This window comes from Lagopus leucura, unplaced genomic scaffold (assembly GCF_019238085.1).
Source record: "Lagopus leucura isolate 7727_CA_CO unplaced genomic scaffold, USGS_WTPT01 Super-Scaffold_100037, whole genome shotgun sequence".
In the NCBI taxonomy this organism is placed as follows: domain Eukaryota; kingdom Metazoa; phylum Chordata; class Aves; order Galliformes; family Phasianidae; genus Lagopus; species Lagopus leucura.
Window position 1 is genome coordinate 4,578,368 of NW_024962286.1, and position 21,838 is coordinate 4,600,205.

Consider the following 21,838-nt stretch of genomic DNA (forward strand, 5'->3'; position numbering starts at 1 on the left):
ATTTATATTTTGGGAAAACCAAGGCACAGGGCAGTTACAAAATGTAGGAATGGTACACTGACTCCCAGTGCTACCTGCTCCAGGTATAAAGCCATCCTTTGCTCCTATTACTAGTTCTTGACTTTTTCATTCTACTCATAGGCAATGTACAAATGAAGTTAGAGGCTTTAATGACTAAAGAGTTAATTTTTTGCAGGCTATTCAGAAAGATTTATTCAGGCTAAAACGTGCTCTGAGAAAACAGAGAGTATCCCTTCACATAAAGGGAGAAAGGTAGAGCCCTGGGGGGGTAATTCAGCAGTTCCTCAGGCGCCTGGTGGAGCAGTACTGAAATTAGAAAAGAACTGCTGTGAAAGTGCAGTCGTGTCACAGCTAACATTAAGACTAACAAACTGCTTCCCTTGTGCCTGCAAAGGGAAACAGTGAGAGGGAGAAGGCAAGCAAGGAGAAAGAGGCAAAAAGGGTAAACTTATAAAAGTTAGATATTTCCTGCAGATCTCTACCAACTGCTATGGTTATTCTATTAACGGGATTTTTAGAATGCTGTCAGTGATAGCTGTATTATGCAGCTATCAAGGGTGAAGCATTATTTATCAAAACTGATTGAATCTTTGCTTATCAACTCTTTTAATATTTGCTATAGGTTAGAAGAGCCAGCATGCAGAAACACATACCTCAACCGCCTTCTGTTTAACACCTTGACTCAGATTCATCTTCATGCGTGGTTAGAAACAATAATTAACTCTGCACCAGAGCAGAGATACAGGCACACCTCTGTCCATATCAAAGCAGCAGGGAGGAGACTGCACTGTTGCTGCTGTAACTGCACTGCAGTTTTCTATATGCACAGAGAGTGTTGAGGAAATGCAGGAGCGCTGCTACTTTGAGCATTAGGTTTAGGTTTACTGAATTGCCCTCCTGGGGGGGGTTATCCTCCTTGCAGAAATCAGAACACAGGCTCCAAACTTTGGTTCTCTGAATAATACATAAGCTAGAATTTCAAGTCACTTAAAACTGGCTGTATGAATTTCACACTTCCAGAGTATAAGAATGAGGTCACTCTCTTGAGACAGCACCATATATGTTATGCTTTTGGAATCCAATGAAGAGATCCAAAATACTCCTGCATGAACACCAGTGAGCAATGAGAGCACAATATAAAAACAAATACTTACTCTTTCTCCTTTTCATGCTGCAGAAGACGTTTATGGAGTAAAATTTCCTTGGCAACATTGCCTCCTTCTGCCAGGATAGCCTCCCTCATTGTCATCTCCTGTTTCTTTGCCTCAGAGACCATTGCTTGGTTCCAAGCCTGGAGAGCCTGGAGTTTTTCCTATGGAGCCAAACAAACCACAGCTTCGTATTTGATTCACGCATTAAAGAAAATGGAAGAGGGACTCTGGTCTCCTTATGTAATTTGTGGTAGCTTTACCTGAAATACAGCTCACTGTCTTTAATATACACAACAGTCAAGCAAGTTGTCAGTAGTTTGTGTGTGCTGGAGGTGCCGGAAGCTCTGACAAGTCAGCGCTAATTCTTTCCCCTTCTAGCTTTTCTCCGAAATATTCTTCAGTGAAGCAATGTTTACAGAATATTTACATCTCTCATCAGATCAGTATTAAATTAAAATCATTCCCTCATATTCTACAGAACACAAACGGATGAGGGAAGTAGCTTACCTCAGAAATTCTTACTTTACATTATTTAGACACTTAAGTAACTGCTTTTTTCTATGTGTTTTCTCCATATGAAGTATTTCTCATTTTGAGATCTAAATAACTGGAAATACTTCAGCCATATTTTTGGAGGATTGCTTGTAGTGTGCACTGCTTTCAAGAAAGCTACCATGCCATAGCAGCTAGAATGTGCACAAAAAGCTCCTTAAGGAGAAGTGTCAAAAATCTGTCCATACAAATCTAATACCATTATGTCCTGCAGTTAGATTTTCCTCCATTTAAAAAGAGATTTGCTCTACGGAATCACACACAGCATCACACACCCATTCTGCAGTGAAAACTGGAATTACTTTCAATGAAAGCTAGCAGTAGCAATCTAACAAGTCAATTTCTTCATTCCCCAGCTCAGCCACAGCAGCAGTACCCTATTGGAAGTTATGCTGTTTTTCAGGGAGAGCACAGCTTGTATCCTTCTCTCCATATGCTCCTGAGTTTTCGCTTCTTCCTTTGCATTCTTCTCATGAATTCTGTAAGCACAGTGAAATCTTTCAGCTTATATCCTGGAAAGCTTTTAGTATTAGCATGTTTAACCAGACAAACAGTAATTGTGTAAAGTCACCTAACATCTCCTGCGTGTCTCTGTTCACAATAATACTGGGTGGGTGAGGTAGAACTGTTCAGAAAGCCTTCTACATACAGTACCTCTGATTACATGTGTACCCACAGCTTCCAACCAGTTTGCTCAACAACTTTCTTTTATATGTTTTGAACTCAGAAATGCATTTCACATTATATGTCTAGTTGCTAAAATAAAGTAAGAATTCAGATGTTGATCATGAAATTGATATCTAGACAATGACATATTGAACTTGACACAAGCAAACCACACTGAAAACAAACCCCAGAAATTCAAAAGCCTTGAAATATGTTTGAGCATGAATCAAGTCTGTGAGTATCCCAGTTCATATAGTGAACTGAAAAAAAAAGCCAGTAAGATACTGAGCAAAAGAGATCAACTGATTTGGTTCAGTTTGTTAATTTTAATTACTGTTAAGTTTGTACATGTTATCTAAGGAAAAACATAAAGCACCATAAAAACAGTACAATTATTTCAATCACTTTTTCAATTAAGTCCTAACATACAAGTAAAAGTAACAAATGCTCAGTTCCTTGAGTAACAAAATAATTTAATATCACAGTAATTGTATGAACATGGAGTTAGGAAGGCAATACTCATTTTACCACCCACCATAAGAGAACAGGAGCACACAGAAATGCCCTCTTGAGTCACTGTCACCAGACAGCAAGAAGGCTGTTTTACTGCATCTCAGAGGTAATGCAGAAAGGCCAGTTTCCAACCTGGAATTCAGCTGTGCTATCACAGCTGAATTCCATACACACATACAGGGAAGAGCTGTAAATGACTATCAGTGCCTACAGGTGGTCAGAGCTCCGTGCAGCCCATCAAAGAACGGTCCCTTCAGCTGCAAGGAATCTGAAGGCAGGAGGTGGATTTTCTTTTTTCATGTGCTTTTGTGCCAAGTAAGATTTGAGAGCTTCAGAGCATTGGCATTGTAGCAGATTTCCAAGTGCAATACCAGGACATAATCTAGCAGAAAAATGATTACTTTTCAAAGAGTACAGGATAGAGCACTGCATACTGAGAATGTACAGTGCTGGGAAATAAAACAGGAGTTAATGATTACCTTGCCATGCTTTTTCTCAGGAAGTAGACTGCTTTTTTGTGGTTCCTTTTGGCATCTTCAAGCATTTTTTTACGCCTTTTTTCGTATCCTTTCTGGGCTTTCTCTTCTTTTCTGTGAAAGACAGGCAAGCCAACAGCACTAAGGAAATGATTATCTGTGGTTTAAGGAAATGATATCGAATGGCGGGGAGGGAGTGTATCTGTATGTCTTGAAATGGGGACAGTATTTTCTCCCCCCTGTACAGTCTCTTGTCTTCACAAAAGCTACAAACTGATAAGCTGGGATCCTTTTTCTCTCCAAGTTTCAATGAGAAGGTCCTAAGAATGTCCTGGCACCCAGCAGCAATGCAGACACGTGCACTTAGTCTGACCTGATACATTTAAATTCCTTAGACAAAAAGCATTCACAGTTTTTGTCTTTAGCAAGTTAATCATGCCAGAAATCCTTATCTGAACAGTGACAAGACTGGGGGAAATTCTTACTTTAATTCTATTTCCTCACACAAATATTTCGGAGCCAAAATCCAGCTCGGAAATACAATGCCATGATTACTTCCATTAGCTAATCTTCTCAACACACGAAATTATGAATTGGCTACAAGTGACAGAGGGAAAGGAAACAGAGCCCCACTTACTTTTTTAAAGACAGCTGATTTTCTTCTGCTTTCAGTGCTGCTATTTTTTCCTTCCGAATCCGCACTTCTGCTTGGTCCTGGTATTGCATCTCTAGCTCCTCCTCATCTTTTTGAAGTTGTTTGTGGAGGATTTCATATTTTCCCTGCTGGGTTTCTATCTGCCACATCTCAAGCCTTTAAAACAAAGTGTGAGCTGCTTTCACAACTGAGGCATAAATTAGAAGTATTTATGCTTATTCATTGCTATTGCAGACAGGTCTACTCTAGTCCATCCTATTTTCCAATTAAACTGGGACTTAAATTTCATTTATTGGTGCAAAATTAACTCAGGATCTGAGCCACAGCAACCAATTTCCCAAGCAATTAATTGTTTAGGCAATAAGTTGCTCTCAAGATCCTTTGCTTTGCAGTAAACCATTGCAGTCCTCAAATCATGTAGTTCAATATTTACTAACAGTTTCCACAGAGATTAACTTTGGGATCCATTAAACAGCACAGGAAGAAAATAATAAAGACTGACTCCCATCACACAGTTTTCTCATTCCATCACTTACATGTTTTCTTTCAGTGTCAAAGCAATTTTCAGCTCCAAATTCTTCTCACCCTCCAGCTCAGTGCACAGTCGCCTATGCATTGCCTGTAGGCGGAACACGGCTGGGCTGGTACATAAAAAAGAGACAATTAGAAAGAAATTGGAACTAATTAATGTTAAAAAAAATCAGAAACTCCTTCCAAACAAAGTCAGCAACAATAAATAATAGCTTGGGGGGTGAGAGTTATGTATTAGAATGACATCAATTTATACAGAGTCTCTTATTCAGCTCCCTAAGTGTCCATTTGTTGGTCAGCAGTGCAGCTTTCTATGAACTGCTACAAATCTGTCAATACTTGCACAGGAGTGTTTGCTGTAAAAGCACTGGCAGGTGGCTCCAAGTGATTATTTCTTACACTGATAAAAGAAGCATTAGTAAGTATAAGCAAACCTAGAGAACCTGGATTGATTTCACCTTTAGAACGGCACTACAATACCCCGCGCACTTTGGCTACAGCAGCAGTGTAACAACGCAGCTCTTTATTTTCCTTGGGCTTCTCTACCCAGGAAAATGACTGCACAGCACACTGCAGAATCAATAGACAACAGATGGAATTTATTCAACATAAATTCCATCTTTGGAAGTGAAAATTGGAAATGGATCTTCTACCTGAAGTTATTACTTGGATTTCACAATTTTTTCTAAGGCTTCAATACTGCTTGTGGCAGACAGTATTTTCATTATTGCTATAAAGTGATGCACTTGAGCTTTGTAAGCCAGGAACTTATCAAGTCTTCACTATTAATTTGCTAAATATAATAGACTGTGAAAATTGCTATTTTCCACATTTCTAGACCTCACAATTTGACTTGTCATAAGTATGAAAACCTCACACAATGCCTTTCTGTCTTTGTTGGTTTTTCTTAATAAGAGTCTCTCTGAGATCCTGAACAGGAAGTACTAATACCTGCCACTGAAGTCTGATTAGCATTAAACTCATTTTTGTTTAATCGGTTATTCTACTTTGGCAATTAACCCACCCGGGTTATTCTGTCATTTGCTGATGCACCAAGATTCTTCTTATTGAAGAATAACACAGGTCATAAAATGCAGCTGCAAAGTTTGTTCACAATGCATTGGCTCCTGGTACACAAGCCACCCACTTCTTTCTATTTAAACCAAATGTGAGGAGTACAGTAAATTGCCTCCCACTTCCTCACAAGTGTTTCAGAACAGCTCCTGCATGCAGAGCTGCTCCTGAAAGGCATTGGTGCATTTCACAACATAAAACAATTAATAAAAAAAAAAGCATACATATAAATCCTGGTTGTAACTGTTAGGAAAAAAGCATCACCTCCAAAACTGACATGGCACACCGGCGTTGGTTGATCATAATGAACAGAATTTACTGGGGAACTGATAAACATAACTGACAGCAGTGAGCTAGGCTGACTAATAACTTGTTGTTGCTGGATGCTCCTTTAGAAATATGCCTCTTTCCTATCCGTTCCTAAGTCCCCACCTCCTTCTGCACTCTGATTTAACTGACAGAACCCCAGGCCTGAAAGCACAGAGGTCAGGGGTATCCATGCTAACACACCATTATTTATTTCAAGGGGAAAAGCTGTTGCTGATAATCCCAAACCACGTGAAAAGCAACTGCAGCGTTAGCATTCACCAAGACAGAAATGAAAGCTTTGCTCTGAGCACACAGAACAGCACTCCTGTCAGAACAGCCTTCCAAGCTATGGCTGTTCTCAGCATAAGATGTAACTCCGTTGGGTTTCATTGACCTTTGAACATCTTCAATGCGTGTGCTGAAAAATTCTGCTCCCTGTCAACAACGCGGCAAGGTGAAAAAAGTAAACGCATTAATTACACCCAGATAAACACAGTGGATGCCTGTATCTTTGGCACCCAGAAATATTCTCTACCTACACATTGCCAGCCTCCTTCTCCTCCTCTGTCTCAATGTCTACGTTCTCCAGCTGCTTTTCTAGTGTTGTGATCCGCAGCTGGCAGGCACTCAGCTCATCTCTGAAACAAATAAACACATCATTTACCTTTTAAGTTCCCTCAACCATGAAACTTTTCCTTCTGAAGGAGAAGATTGTTGGGATTCCTCAAACACCCCACCTCCCCACTGCTTTTTCTCTAAGACTTTACAATGAGGTTCTTGAGAAGCCCATGTTTATTTTGAGTATTTTCTCTAAAAATCCAGAAAAGTAACCATAGTTCAGTCTGACTTCAGCACATTATCAAAGAAAAAGAAAACAGCATTTTTAACATTATTGCTCTAAGGATCCATCTTTTGATGGAGAAAGTCCTTTTATCTGATGTATGGGAACTGCTGAACTGATTGATCACCTGGGGGACCTGGGAGCACAGGTGCAGGCAATTCACCTGTGCTGCTGGAAGGGGTGGAGCCTGGCTGCATCTCTCCTCAACCCATTTAAGAGCTGACTAGCAGGAAGGATCCCTTCTTGGAGATCTCTCCTTTGGAACTTTACAGTGAGCCTAGGACAAGGGTAAGTGCTCTGTCTATTCCCTTTTTGGTGTAGTATTCTGCTTAGTAAACTTTCTTGTTTATTTTGTAATTATAGCATATAGTGTGTTCATTGATTATGCACCTTAGCACAGCAAACTGCTCATAGCAGGTGCATGTTTTGAAGTTTACAGCTGACTTCACTGACTGCAATGTAACATTTCCATCGCAGTTAAGAAAATATTTATAATGAATTTTCCATTTAATCTTTCTAACTGATTGTTGAACCAGCAGAACTGTGCTAATATAACTGAGAGGAATTAGTGTCTAATTATTCCAGATCAGCACTCTATTCTTTAGCATTGTTATTAGTGTTTTAGCTTTCCATTTTTATCTGTAATCCTTTACAAGGGACTTGGAATGTATTGGATTCATCAAATCAAGCAGGTGTTTGCATCACATAACTCTCATGACAAATCCATACATGCTATAAACATGTAACAGGTACAGCACCCAGTATTTGATGCTGCATTTATGGTGATGGCCTTTGTTTCCTTCAACACTGACCTGGTTTTCTGGACCACAAGTTCCTTTTCTTTGGCGATGTAGCTGAGCTCTTTTAGGTTCCTGGGTAAAGCAAATAAGCAAATTCTATCTGCAGACTTCAGAGCCTGACTGCTTGTAATGTTGTCCAGGCAATGTTCCAAACTGTCCCTTTGAATTGAAATAAATGATGAGCATGAAAGCACAACAAGAAGTTGAAAAGCTCTGCAAAGTTTGCACAATCATTTATGCATTTGTGAGTGCATTTTGGTTTAACTCATTCCAGCAAAATGCTGTGAATGTCAGCAGTGTAAGTCAGGAAAAAGCAATGGTGATCTGTACAGAAATCTTAAGTACATGCATTTAAGCCAAGATTTTTAGTCTTAAGTATCTAATACTGAGTGTTCGTACTCACATTTATTGCTGCAATATCTTTACCAAATACCTTTGGTTTTAAATGTCTGAGCCTCTTGATCACACCCATGGTTTTCAGGTTTTACTTTTCCTGAACATTACTTTAAAACTGAAGGGGACATTCTAAACTAGTTTAAAACATTGCGTAGAACTGTTCATCTCGAGTGAGCTCTCTCTTACTTTTGTGTCTATTTAAACATACAGAGAGAAGAAATCAGAAGATGGGTGGTGGTGTTATTTGGTGATTTTTTTTTGTTGGCTTTTTTAATCACTTTGGTGTATTTTGAGTTTCTCTGCTGATAATGGTAACACTGTCAACATTTACTGGCAGCAGGCATATGTGCTATGCAACTTCCCACATACATATGTTAATAAACAGTGTTCCAGCTTTTCATCATGCCTTGCAACCCTGTGTCAGGACACTGCAGGGCACAGATCAGCAGTCAGTCAAACAGGCCAAACTGTGCTTTCTCATTTGTGAAGAGAGAAGCAGCTACTTAAAGCCCCATTCAAACCACTGAATTATTTTCCATGCATGACCTTTGCTACATGCAAATTTATTTCTCCAGGAATAAATTCACTCTACCACCTACTTGTAAAACCAAAGTAGTACCAGGCTATCATCACACCAGTTCTGTGCTAATCGACTGTACGCAGTGGTACAAAACTATTCAGAAACTTACAATCCAACACTGCTATTATTCCCTTCTTCCAGTAATTCCTGTTGCTCTGTAAGTACAGAGGGATTTGAATGTAACACAGCACACTATCACAGAGCATTGGCTGGCTTTGCTTGGTGTAGCACCACCCAGGCTAATAAATGCTCTTTTGAGGTCTGATAAGTGAATGTGGTGCAACCACGTGTTGTATGTATGCATATTGCCTAGGGCTCACCTGACAAAAAACATGTAACTGAGTTAACCAAACCTCCTCTTGAAAAGGTAAATCACCACTACAAAGGAAGTCATTACTGGAGCTGCTAACAAAGCCATGAATTATTTACCTGCTATGTTCAGACTTGTCTCCAGCTTCTTCAGAAGTGACCTCGTTCCCCATCTTGCCACAGTCAGACAAATCTTCCTCAAGCTTGTATTCTAATAGAAATTAAAACTCCAGTTTACTGGAGAGACTTTGAGCTTCAAAATGCAGAGCACTAACTTACCTGCTGCCAAGTCAAAGTATGTGGAGGATCAGAGATTACTTTTTAAAGCATTACTGCAGTGTTTATTAAAAATCAGCCACACAAGGCTGCTGCTGTACACCTGGAAACCAAAGCAGGAGAATGCCAACAGCCTGCAGTGTGTTCACATTACACTAACACCCTTCTCTACACCTCATTACTCCAGCCTGCAGTGAGGATGGAATGCTATAAGTATTCATTAAGCATTATTCAATATGAATTATGTATGCATTATTGTGTATTTGGGTAATAAGGAAAATGACAGTAAGAAAATAACCTAAGTACAGCTTTTTAATGCAGAGGTCAGTATTCAGCACTAAATGATGCATGGTAATGTTAAACAGTAGATCAGTTGACTCATGATGTAACTGAGCACATGTTCTGACACAGAAGTCAGTCACCTGCTCATAGGCAGCTGGTGCCATGGGGGATCCAACATGGGGGTGGAAACCTGTGCCCCTCTGCAGGCACAGAGGCCTTCACCAAAGGTGAGCCCCCCCTGGCAGCAGCTGCTGAGGTCTGAGAGGCTGAACTGAGTCCCTACAGTCAAACACTGGTTTTCACCATCATTAAGTCTGAGTCAAAATGCTGCACAGATTAAGTAGGGAATTTACTGCTGCAGAAAAAAGAATGGTTTAAGTTTGAAGTAGCTATACCTGTTACAGTGTAATGCTAAGAAGAAAACGACTGGGATCATTTCATTGGTTTGGAATATCACACTGTCCCTAGAACCATACTGTTCCATCATAGACAGGAAGTTAACCCCAGCATTCTGCAAGTTACGGCTGTGGTTTCTCACGTTCACCTTCCTCGTGTTCTTTCAGGTCAGAGCTCTGAGCTGCTGCACCGTTGCCTTCCTCTTCCAGAAATGAGATGAGAGTTGGTTCCTCTCCTCCACCCCCGGGCTCACTGCCTGCCATGCCGGCGGTTCCGTCACAGCAAGCGGGATGACATGGAGACGGCTGAGAGTCGGTGAGTACACAGAGATCTCCAGGAAGCCTTCAAGTTGGTGCCTGTGTCAGGAGATCAATCGGCAGCGTTCGGTGAGCGCTTAAGGTATATGTAGCGACAGGGTGCAGCCACAAATTGAGTGTTAACTTCCACAAATCTCTTGTGGAGAAGTAAGGACGCTGCCAAAGCGTTTTTATATGTATAGTAATTGGCTTATTAATAAAAGAAGCCCAGAAGAAAGTATTTTTATCTGGTTAGGGAACGAGAGGTACGCAATGGAGTGCGAAGTATGGGATATACCGAGCTAAACGCCCGGAGCCACCTTAAAGGCAAAGCGGAGCTGCACGAAGAACAAACCCCCCACACAGCGGTGTGCCCGGAGCATCCCGAGCGCTGCCGAAGCCCCGGGACGGGCCCGGGACGCGGCGGAAGGACCGACGGAAGGACGTCCGGCCGCTGCCCCGGCAACGGAGCGAACCACGCGGCGCCGGGGGAGCGGAGGGACCGCGAGCCGCAGCCGCTGGAGGCGGTCAGCCCGCGTGGGATGCGCTGCGGTGGGTGTGCATGGCTGCTCCACGCTGCTCGGCTCATTTTCAGAGCGACGACATCCCAGGATCAGCCTCGGCAATCAATAAAGACAAGCGTGACCTCTAAGCTTCCTGTGAACGGAACCGGCTTGAGTCAAAAAATAACGGCTAATTGGTACCTTCGTATCAACTGTGAGTGCAGTGCGTGTTGGTGAACCTTTGTCACCAGGGCCAGCGTTCTGCTCTCACGTGCACGTGGGAGAAGCCATCGGCAGTCCCTGTGAAGGTGCCGAGTTACAGTTCCCCAGACAAGCTCCTCTCTCTCGATTCCCATTGCACCCACTGGGAATCTGGATCCACCCCCACTGCAAGCTCCAGGAGGCGTACAGAGGTGCTCCCTGATGCCCAGGTCCCGTAGGCACAGCTGTGGGTGATAACGTGTGAGAAGTGAGCACGAATGAATTGAAATCCTACTGCTGAAATCCCAAACTGAGAGGCGTTTTGGTGAAGTTCTGTAGCACCAACTGGGCACCGGAGTGCTGCTGGAGGGCTGGACGCTGCGTGGCTCCATGCTGCTCTTCAGGCGGTCGGTTTTTCCTCCCGAACGTTTCCAAGGTGACAGCAGCTCCTCTATGGAGGTTTCTAGCTGTTTGGCAGCAAGACATGCCAATAATGCAATCTTATTTTTTTCAGTGCGGCTCAGATTATGTAAAACGATTTCTCCATCTCTGCTCTACAACACAGAGCAATGTCTGAGTGTAAATATCAGCAGAACATCGATGGAAGCCTTACTGAGAGTAACTGCAATGCTGTGCTTGTCCAGTCCTTAAATACCGGCCGTGCATCTCAGAGCTGGGGCTGTGGGGCATCCATCCAGTGCGAGGAATCATTTCTGTGCAACCTCTGAAAGAAGCTAAATATTCCCACCATATGATTGCTGCGGATATTTCCAAATCTCATTTATAAAAATAGGCATATGTGTGTAATTTGTGTTTCCAGAGACATTTGGCGACGTTGCCACAACAGTCTTCCACGAGCCGTTCATGTGGAATCGTGGGAGAATTCAGCTAATGATCTGTGGGGTGCATTTCTTGCCTGTAAGACTTCGGTGTGGCAATGAGAGCTCTTGGCATCGCTGGCAGCAGAGCCAGCCATCCCTGTCTGCACGTGGTGTGAAGGAGGCAGCGGCTGTGGCTGCAGCTCTGGGCCACCGTGAGGACGCTGATCCACCTGAGCTCCATGTGTGAGGTCAGAAGGCAGAAGCACTCCCAGAAAAGCTGTGCCTGCAGCCATAAGGATGGAGGAGTGATGGCGAGTCAACAGAGTGACAAAAGGCTTAAGGAGAAATGGCTGTTGGGGCCGTCTTTGTGAGACTATTTGACAGTTCTAAGCCAGTACCTAAAGGAAAGCTTCAATTATTTTCAAGAGGATTAGATAAGAAAGATTGAGGGGAGCTTATTTGTTTTGTTTTGATGCTTTAATAGCAATTCTAATTGTTTTTTAATCTCCCTCTTGAGCAATTTTAATCTGCCACTGACTCTAAAGAGTTTGGGATATTCTGCTAGAATTGTAGGAAATTAAATATACATATCATTATTATTTTATCCTCTCTTTTTCCTTTGGCTAATAGGAATTACTCCTGTTGAGTGGGGGTGTAAATCCATATATTTCTCTATATAACAGACTGTTAGGCTGAAATTTCTATTTGACTGCAGAATCAACTGAGAACATGGCCAGTGACCACGCATTGATCTTCTGTGTAACAGAACCGATATAATTGTGGCCCATTGCATCAAATGTAGTGTGCCTGTTTGAAGGAAGTTCCACATTTATTTTAGGGTTTTGTGCAAACAGGTCTTGGAACATCTCTGTTTCTGAAGCACAGACATGCAGTGGTAGCTAAATGAGTCCTGTGGAAATAACCCAGGATTTTGTTAAACCACTGCACTGTGCTGCTGGGAGATTGGCCGTGTAGGTTGCTCTCATCCATCCAAGTCTCAGCACGAGGCCGGCTCACTCAAAGTGATGCCAGCAATACACATTCCTGGTCAAGTGAATGGGTGTAATCAGAACCCTGATAATACACCTGGATTATCAGAAATGATCCAGAAAATGATCGCAGTCCTGAAGGCAAACGCTCTCCCATCACAGTGCCACTGGAGGTTTTGTGAGCAGTCACTTCACTGCCAGAAGCAGAGAGCTTTCTTCATGGACCCCAAGTCAATGGGCACTGGAAGAGCAGTTGTGGAGGAACACAGCAGTGATTTTTCTAGGGGACCACCGTTCTGTTTTCACTTGTTGCAATGGTCAAACTCTTAGCAGTATCTTTCCCTTTAGAGCCTACACTGTTGGGGTTTTCCTATAGGCTCACACAGATATCTACCATACAAAGTCACTCTATGTGTCCACAAGTCTACATGTCCATTTTGCTTTTTTAACTGATGTATTCTGGAGGCATAGAAATGTGTTCATTTTTTACTGGTAGGTTTGATGACAGCTGTCTAGCCAGAGAAAAGCAGCACCAAGGAATTCTCAGAGTAGGTACACAGCTCACTGATCGTCAGCCTGAGGAGTTGGAGAAAATGTCAACTGAAAATATCCTGAAAGGTGTAAATCTGCTCTGCTTCACAGAGAGACAAAATCTTTCTGTTCTGTATCTCATCCTGTAGGTTTCATTACTGATCTTTTGGTTTCCCTCTTCCAACAAACCAGTTTTTACCCAACAGCCCAGCTGTTAGAGCTGTCATGTAGGTCTTGTCCTCCTGGTGTGTTGGGGACAAGTGTGACCTTATGTGGTGTGCAAAGAAAAGTTCTCAAACAAAACCCCACCTCATTCTTACACATTTCTGATGTGTGTGTGTGCTGTGTACATCTGCACACAACATGTAGATGTGCACAGCTGTTCCTCCCAGTCACCTCTGTTGTTGCCCTCAACGAGTCGTGCCTTTGCTGCCATTTAGGTTGATGGTATTCGTCAGTAAGAAAAAGCCAACCATACAAAAGGGTAAACCAAGCACTTTACAAACCTGGCGGGCATCCTTTCATTTGATTAAAGGATCCACACGTTCATTTTCGCTTTACAATACAATTTCTTTAAAATGTCTCCTACACAGTGTTTCCTTTGTGGGTTGGTTTTTAAATTGCCATTCTGGACTGAACAGCAGCAAAAAGCAGAGGAGGAGGAGAGAAGAGCGAAGATGGAGGAGAAGGTCGCGTCCGACCTTCGGGCTGAACCCGCAGCCCCCGGCAGCGCGGCCGGTGCCGCCCGGTCCCGAAACGCGGCCGGGTTGGGCCGCACAGCGGTGTCAGCTGCCGCCCGCTGAGCTCAGGCGTTCGCACCGGAGCGCCGAAAGCGCTGAGGCAGAAGTTCGCACAGCCCGGGCTCCGCCGCTTTCCGCGTCGCACCTGCGGTCGGGGACAGCTTTCAAAGAGCGCAGAGATCGCGGCTTCTCCCGTCCCGGGCGCAGCTCCCACCCGCAATCCGCGCCGCTCCGCGGGGAAAGGGCCGGAGCTGCAGCTCAGCGCGGCCGAGGGGGCGGCGGCGGGGGCGGCTCTACCGCAACCTCCATCCCGCATGCAGCCCGGGCTCCTCGTTCTCTTCCCGGCGGCGATTTGCACGGGACATGCCCGCAGTCTCGGCAGCACTTTTAGTTCTCTTTCTCCCGCGCTGGGTGGGATGGAGCTGTAATTGCAGGGGCTATTTTCGGCAGCCCGCTGAGCGGCCGGGCGGAGGAGGAGCGCGGCGCTGCTGAGCCGATCCCGCTGCCCCCATCCGGATCTCCCGGGCGGGACGGAACCGGCAGGGCGGCCCCGGGCCGGGCGGCACCGAGCGGGGCACGGGAGCGCAGCGGAGCGGGGCGACGAGACGGCGGGGGCTGTCAACGCTGCCCGGCGGCGATACGGCGCTGAAACTGAGCCTCAACTTGCCGCAGGAAGGATGGCAACACCGGCGGAGCTTCGGAGCTGCCCAAGGAGCCGGGGAGCCTCGGTTTTGTGCGCCGCGGTCTAATACGTGGGAGTAAAATGGAATTTCTCACCTGGGTTTTTCCTGCCTTGGTCCTGCTGTGCACCCAGCAGCACAGGTGCATCAGGTAATCCCTTCCCATTCCCTCCTTTGCTGCCCCGGGGCTGCGGCGCACAGCGGGAACGGGGCGGCACGGACGGGAGGACGCGGGGAGGCCGAGCAGCGGTTTGTGGGGTTAACCGCGGGGCGTGCTTCGAACGGGACGCTTGGGGAAGAGTTCTGCTGGCGGCACGCGCTCTAAATTACGGGCAATCCTTTTGGCGACGGCTCCGCACCGCGCGGTGCAGCCCCGAGCGCCCCAGCAGCCGTTCGGAGCGCGGCGCGCACAGCGGGGCTGCGGCCGGGACGGCGGTCAGCGCTCCTGCGGGCTCCGGGGGAAGGGATGGGGCTGGTGAGCAGCTCAGGAAAAGTTTGAGGAACGCCGTTTTTTTAAATAATAAATTGCAAAGCTGAATGTTTGCGATTCGCAGTCGCAGTCAGTCAGAAGGTGTTAGCTAGGCAACCAGCTATGTTCTCTATATATTCTCTGATCTGGAGGCTGGATTTGGAAAAAGCTTGCCGGATTATGCAATGAAAGCAGAGGGGGAGTTAAAAAGGACTTGCTGCATGCAAAAACATGCCTACATCACCCAGAGCACGCGTGGCTGTGATATTTAAGGGGTCTTCCCACTTCTGTATCATAGACATTGTTAATAACTTCAGAGCGGTGTACGAACTAACGATGCAGTCATGGCCTTTGGGATTAATTAGCGAGATCTTATCATTCTCCATTGGGAAGGAGAAGGACCTCACATCAGAGGAAGTGTCAGCTGCCCTTGTCCAGGGCTGACACAGTGGTGCATCCCACGACCTTGGCCATGCCTCCAAACCTCCGTGCCCTGCAGCCAGCAGTGTGACACCGGAGGCAGAGAAGATTTCTTATGGCCAAAAGGCATGGAGATCTTGCCTGTCATTTCAGTGATCCCAAACTGTCTGAACTCGGACAAGGACTGAGGATTTCGGTTGAAAAGTAGTGTTTGGATATTAAAAAAAAAGAAGCAGTCAGTCTTCTCAGCTTCTGTCTTTGTGATCTGTTTCCAGGCACAGTAACTGCCAGGATATGTGCAACCTGTAATTTTTTAGATAAATTATGCTGGGTTAATTGCCTGTTTCTTGGTTTTCTTCCTGCAGTTCCACAGTGATGTTGTTTGTTAGCAATATACAGACTCATGGCACAGAGCACAGGAAGGCAAAGTCTAGCTTTCGAATTTCGAGCTGTTCAGTTTGCAGTAGTTTTCCAAATATGCCCAAGTGTAAGACATTCAATATTCAAAGAAAGCTGCTCTGTTTAGTACAGCAGTTTTCTGATGATTCAGGGTTTAGCACGGCTATGGCAGAACCTTCTTTAATCCTATAGCAAGTAATCTTGCTTGCAAGTGTCCTTTTGATGAGTTTATTACATGGGATTAAAACAGATTTTTACCTTTGCATCACTAAAATTACTCACATAGGTGGCTTTTGATGCACGAAATAATAATTCTTGGAGGAGCCCAAGCAGCACGTCAACTTTCTTATTTTTCCTTATTGGAGTCCTGGCATATGATTTATTGGTTTTACAGGGTTTTACAGGGAGCAGTGCCTTACTGACACCGTGGTTTTATCATAACAGGCTGTGCTATCAAAGATACGTTTTTACTGCTCTGATTTTGTTGACTAAACGTGATTTGAGTCACGGTTCTGGTGACAGAGGACGTCCAAAGGCGCGGAATTCCCTGTGCGATGGGCAGCTGCACAGCTGGGAGCACAGTGTGCAAGAGAAGAGGAACCTCAGAGAATTCTGAACGTGGTGGCACCACATGAGATGTTCCCAAAGGCAGAGCTACCTGTTAAAGGGATGCTGAGGTTTGGCAGAGGAGAGGGGAAAGCACACAGCCTGCTTCCTGTGTTTGAGTACCCTGTGAGAGTGCTTAACAGAGCTGCATTTGGAGCAATTCTCTGTCGTGTGCTGTTTGAATGAGCCTGATTCAACCTCAGTCAGCACATTCTCCCTATGCCAGTGCTGTTTGCAGGTGAACGTTTTTGGAAAAGATTTTGGGTCTGCTTGAGGCGTGATAAGTGGCAAGAAATTTGGCATTTCTGATTGCCAGCTCTTTGGGGAAAGGCTGTTTGATCAGAGTTTGGTATGCTGCAATAATAGAAGCCTCATAATGAATTTCTAATTAAAAATAGTTGTGTCTTTCATATTTAGGATCCTACAATATTAAATGGCTTTTATATGTTTGCATACAGTTGTTCTCCTGCAGTGTAACCTCCTCAGTGTTTTACTTCCAGTCATGGAAATGGAGGAGCTTTATCACGTGAATGCATGCAGAGCAGTCTGTTTTCTGTCGCTTAAAACTCACAGAGTTTTAGTGCTTTGATGGAGCTTTGATGTTCAGAAGGTTGCTGTGAATTAAGCCTAATGCCCTTTCAATTACATTTCAAAATACAGAACATATTTACAGCGAGCCTCACTTAGAGTCAGGAATGGCAGATGGGAAGGATACACACGGTGCCCTGGATAATCCTGGAGCTTGACAGAAGCCAGACTGTTCGCTGACCTTGCTGGAGATTCCTTGTCTTTTTCTCAAGAAAGAAGTTTTCTTGAGCAGCGGTGACATCAGGGCCATGTGCCCCAGAAGATTATCTCACAGCAAAGGAAATACACTCCACCCCAGTCCTTACTATCAGTCAAACTGATATTTCCATCTTTCAAATCATAAGATCTTTCAGATCATAGCGACTGTGCCACTGTCCCAGGTGGAATCAGTCAGGATAGCAGGCTTAAAGAAGCAGTGGGAGATGCAAAAAGTGATTTTCCTCATCCCACTGCAGTATGTCTTTGCCACAAGGTTACAGCACTCTCCCTACAAGTGTGATCTGAGATGAGTATCTTGTTGGCCACAAGCAGAGATGCTGCTGAGCTTTCTGCACTGCTGCTAGAGCTACTGGCACTGCTGTGCAAGAACAGTATTACTAATGTTGTATCTTACTGAGCCATTGTAATGCACTTATTCACACAGAACATACAGGTTGCCTCTTTCCTTTGTTCAGTTTAAGTACTGATCTTTTCTAGTAAAGTTGATAAATATCTAGCAACCATTTTCAAGCCGTGTTCCAGAAGGCAGTGAAGACAGGCTAATATCTCACTTGCCTGAAGCCTCTAACAAGACACGCTGTCCAAGTTGACTGATGCTTCTCCAGCTCAGTCCAGATGAATAGAATATCTCAGTCCCATAGCAGCTGGGAGATAGATGTCAGCTTCAAAAGGAAGGATTCTAGTATATATGTATTTTGATTCTAAACTGAGAATACTTAGCTCTAAAGGAGATGAGTTTCTCTGCTCGTTTGAGATCTGCTGCTTAGTGCTGCTTTCCCAACATGTGACAAGGACAATTCTGTTAGGCAAAGAAGAACTTTGCAGTATTTCCAGGTCTACCAGTAGTGATTTCCTCTCTCCTTTGCCTACTATATAGGGAACTAACTTTTTTTCTGCTGTTAACAACCAGCTCTGTGGAACTTCTCACAGTGCTGAAACCCCACATTTGTACGGATGAAAATATATTCCCTGCTTGAAATGAGATGTGTCTAAAGAGTTGAGATAACAACCATCTCCCTCAGCTCCAGATCTGAGAATGCCTTCCCGAGTGCCTTCAGTACACATGAGAATGCCGTTCAGCCACCTGGGATCCGGCTCTGCCCTGGTGCAATGTAAAGATAAGCTTGTTGATGAGCTGTTACATCCCTTGGATTTTACAAGCCAACAGCTTACTTTTACAAATTCCTTTTCTTACTAAAACAAGTTTGACAGCAGCCTACATTTGGACGCAAATTTGCTAATTCCACTATTAGTGGTTTCCTTTCTTTTAATCCTTACTGCTTACATTACAAAAAGTTAATCCCTTTCAATGAATATCTTCTAGCTGGACTTCCTTCTTCAGGTAAAAAACACGAACATTATTTAAGGCCATATGTAATCCCCACTGCTTGTGAATGATGAATGAAATTCTCCCACCATCTTCATGTCACTTTAAAGCACTGGATCTGGGTGCAGTGTAACACTTCTGTGACTCCCACTGGTTTAAGTGCACATAGCTCTACTAACTTCAACAGATTTGTTACACTGATCTGACCTTAAGGCTTTATTAATAATAGAAACCAGATTCTTTTTAATTGTGTCATGGATATTTAAGTAAAACTCCCTCTAGATAGTAATCTGCTTAAAACACTGCAAGCTGTGGCCCACAGTTTTTTAACCCAACTCTGTCATTTTAACTTCCTTTTAGCTTTCTGACTCTCCAAAATGCCATTACAAGAGAATACTGACACAGGGTAATTGCTGCACACTGTAAATGCTTTTTGAATAAAAAAGACGAGGCTCCTGGCAGTCCTTATGATGCCATTACCTCATAGCAAGCGACTGAGCATAGCTCAGTTATCTGGGGGTGCACTTGTGTACCTAATGTGAAAAGAAGCATTTATGTGGTTGGTGAGATGTGATACAGAACAAAAGAAACATGACCCCCTCTATTATAAATCTTCAAAGCCTTTGTTTAAATTTTATTCCAAATTATATGGCTCTGATCCTTACTCAGAAGGATATGCCACGATCCTTACTCAGAAGAGCTAGAAGTAATGGCACTGCAGAGCTGAACGCCCGGACCGGCATGTTTTGGAGAGAAAAACCATGTGCTTTATTTGGGTCAATGTCACATGAACACTCTAAGAAAATTATGTAAGTACAAGGCAGAATATACTTATGCTGTATTACTCTGCAGTCTTTCGTCGATGTTTAACAAGCTTCTCCTCTGTTACTGGTGACATGGATCTCTCAAACTTACTGCTGGCCTCAGGTGGAGATGCTCAAACAGTGCTCAGACAGCTCTGATTCAGTACCTGCACTCAGATGCCTCTCCCAACCACTGGCAATTCTCTGCAAACAGTTGTGGCAGACGTTGTCACAGTCCTCTGTTTATCTATTCCTTCTGTGTCAATCACAGCGCTGGCAAGAGGGATTATGTGAGCAGGCGCAGATCTGCTGCAAATGAAGCCTGCCAGCTCAGTTTCGAAGAGAATTTGAGCTTGCCTTGTTAGTAAGAGATTATGGAATATCTACAGCGTTACTTAAGACTGCAGGGATGCCACTTTCAATGGTTTGCTGTTTTCACTTTTAAAATTCCTTTTAGTCCATGTCCGTGCATCACACAGGTATCCACACACCTACTTAGCATTGCTTTTTCACTGTCTGAGGGCTTTTCACAGCATCAAAGATGTTCAATCCAAATTCCAGTTCAGTAATTTTTACACTCTTTCTCATCACATTTGAAAAGATCCATCCTTCCTCGGTCCCCACTTTCTCCACTCAATCCAGCTACCCAGATAGCTGCATCTCATGCAGTATACAAAGTATCCTGGTTTTCCTTATGCTTTCCTTGCATTTCTAAAACTCTTCAAGAAAAAAAATACTTTTGAAAGTAACTACTTTTATTGCAGACAGGAGCCGCAGGATTTCCTGGAATAGGTTTTGATTTAAACAGAAAAATCTGAAATGCTCTTCTACCATAAACAACACTGCTCTTCTGAAGTACCACTCATGCTTACTGGTTTGACTGTCGGTGGTCAGGGAGTAGAAGAGGACAGTGTCTCCATTTGCCGTTCTTTTCATGTCTGTAAATGTGGGCAAGTTTTAAAAGATTCCAATTCTCTTTACCTAGAGCTATGACTGACATTGGAGATTACATAGGCTCCAACATCGAAATATCCTGGTTACCCAACCTGGATGATTTGATGAAAGGCTACGCACGTAATTTCAGGCCTGGGATTGGAGGTGAGAAACTGAGAGTTATGCCTTTTATTTCTTACGATTATTTTACCCTCTGATGTTTCTCTGAACTTCATTCTCTGATTCAAGAGTTGTGTTAATCTTATACTTGGATTCTGGAAACAGTAGCAAACAATGTGTTTATTCTGCCATTTGAAACAGAAATTAGCACTGCAGCCTTCTTGCTGCTACAGTTCTTAAACCACTGATACCTAAATTGAAGTCATTTTGGCTCACATTGTGGCAGTAGTTTCTGTTTGCTTGAACACACAGCGTCTTGTCTGAAACGAGATGTCATGTTTTCTGGGAGAGATCACATAAGTTTCAGTGGTTGTGACTGTATTTCATTTCCTTTATCACTGATTGATTTTATCACTGATAAAAAAGTCAACAGCCTTTGGTCATCTCCATACTCATCTTGCTGTGATGTAAATCATGTCATTCAAACTTGTTTTCTCAGGTCCTCCTGTTAACGTTGCTCTTGCAATTGAAGTAGCCAGCATTGACCACATCTCAGAAGTGAACATGGTACGTTGAATTACACTTAGTTGGGAATGTCTGCAGTGCAGTGACAGCAGGTGCAGAAGGTGAAATAGAGACAGGTGATCCTTTGTGTGTCTGGAGTGGAAAGACTGTCAGAAGATACCACAAAGAACAAACTTTGCATCTTAAGACACAGGCAGATTCTGTTTGGGCACAAGTTGGCAAGGAAAAGACTCTAGATAGGTGTAAGTCACTGAGACTTCTGCACACGAACAGCCTGATTTTAAGCCTTAGCTCCAACTGCTGTTCACATTCCTTCTCACCACACATACTTCCCTGGAAAAGCTAAGGGGAGCATTGGTTGTGAGATGTGCCTCCTTTCCACATGAAGACCTTTCAGTAAAGCAATGGAATGTAACAACTTAGAAATCTCACAACCAACCATTGTATGAATTAATCTCATTCCTGAAACACAACAGATTGAATTTGAAATCCAGAACTTTCCCTCCATCCTTTCCCATTACTACTGATATAAAACTTCACCTGATTTTTTTTTTTAGTTTTGCTACAAAAATCCTCCAAAACCAAAGGCAGTGCTTCCAGAGATAAATGAACAGCTTTCCCCAGCACAACAGATGCAATTCCCCTGACATGTATCTGTACCACTGACTCTGAGTAATTCTTTGATACCTTGGGACCACCCAAGATAAAAGCATACAACAAATTAAGATGCACGGACAGTTCTATGGCAGAGGCTAAAAATACCTGTGTGCACAGGGGACATTTCTAAACCAATTCAGTTATTTTTGACCAAGTCCTGAGGTTTTACCCTCTTTGTTTAGT

The 21,838-nt window shown here is 43.7% G+C and overlaps 2 protein-coding genes across 8 annotated transcripts in view; one reads left to right on the forward strand and one right to left on the reverse strand.

Annotated features, from left to right (window-relative positions):
• Window positions 1-10,495, reverse strand: part of CFAP74 (cilia and flagella associated protein 74) — a 37,021-nt gene extending 26,526 nt beyond the window's left edge. The window contains exons 1-10 of the mRNA XM_042883102.1: window positions 10,480-10,495; window positions 9,977-10,184; window positions 8,995-9,085; window positions 7,602-7,748; window positions 6,488-6,586; window positions 4,571-4,675; window positions 4,017-4,190; window positions 3,383-3,493; window positions 2,101-2,203; window positions 1,176-1,333 (exon numbers count right to left, since the gene is read on the reverse strand). Of these exons, the coding sequence (XP_042739036.1) occupies window positions 1,176-1,333; window positions 2,101-2,203; window positions 3,383-3,493; window positions 4,017-4,190; window positions 4,571-4,675; window positions 6,488-6,586; window positions 7,602-7,748; window positions 8,995-9,085; window positions 9,977-10,091 (1,103 nt within the window). The 5' untranslated portion in view covers window positions 10,092-10,184; window positions 10,480-10,495. The remainder of the gene's footprint in view (window positions 1-1,175; window positions 1,334-2,100; window positions 2,204-3,382; window positions 3,494-4,016; window positions 4,191-4,570; window positions 4,676-6,487; window positions 6,587-7,601; window positions 7,749-8,994; window positions 9,086-9,976; window positions 10,185-10,479) is intronic.
• GABRD (gamma-aminobutyric acid type A receptor subunit delta) overlaps window positions 1-21,838 on the forward strand; it is an 81,468-nt gene that overhangs the window by 49,826 nt on the left and 9,804 nt on the right. For 4 of the 7 annotated variants that reach the window (XR_006181130.1, XR_006181129.1, XR_006181128.1 and 1 more), the window contains exons 1-3: window positions 14,501-14,740; window positions 20,406-20,518; window positions 20,973-21,040. Coding sequence is in view for 4 of the 7 variants with exons in the window: in XM_042883108.1 (XP_042739042.1) it covers window positions 14,673-14,740; window positions 20,406-20,518; window positions 20,973-21,040 (249 nt within the window). In the remaining 3 variants the exon portion in view is untranslated. Of the gene's footprint in view, window positions 1-7,042; window positions 7,078-9,995; window positions 10,144-14,500; window positions 14,741-20,405; window positions 20,519-20,972; window positions 21,041-21,838 lie in introns of those variants that run through there. The other 3 variants (XM_042883110.1, XM_042883111.1, XM_042883109.1) reach the window with 2 other exon arrangements.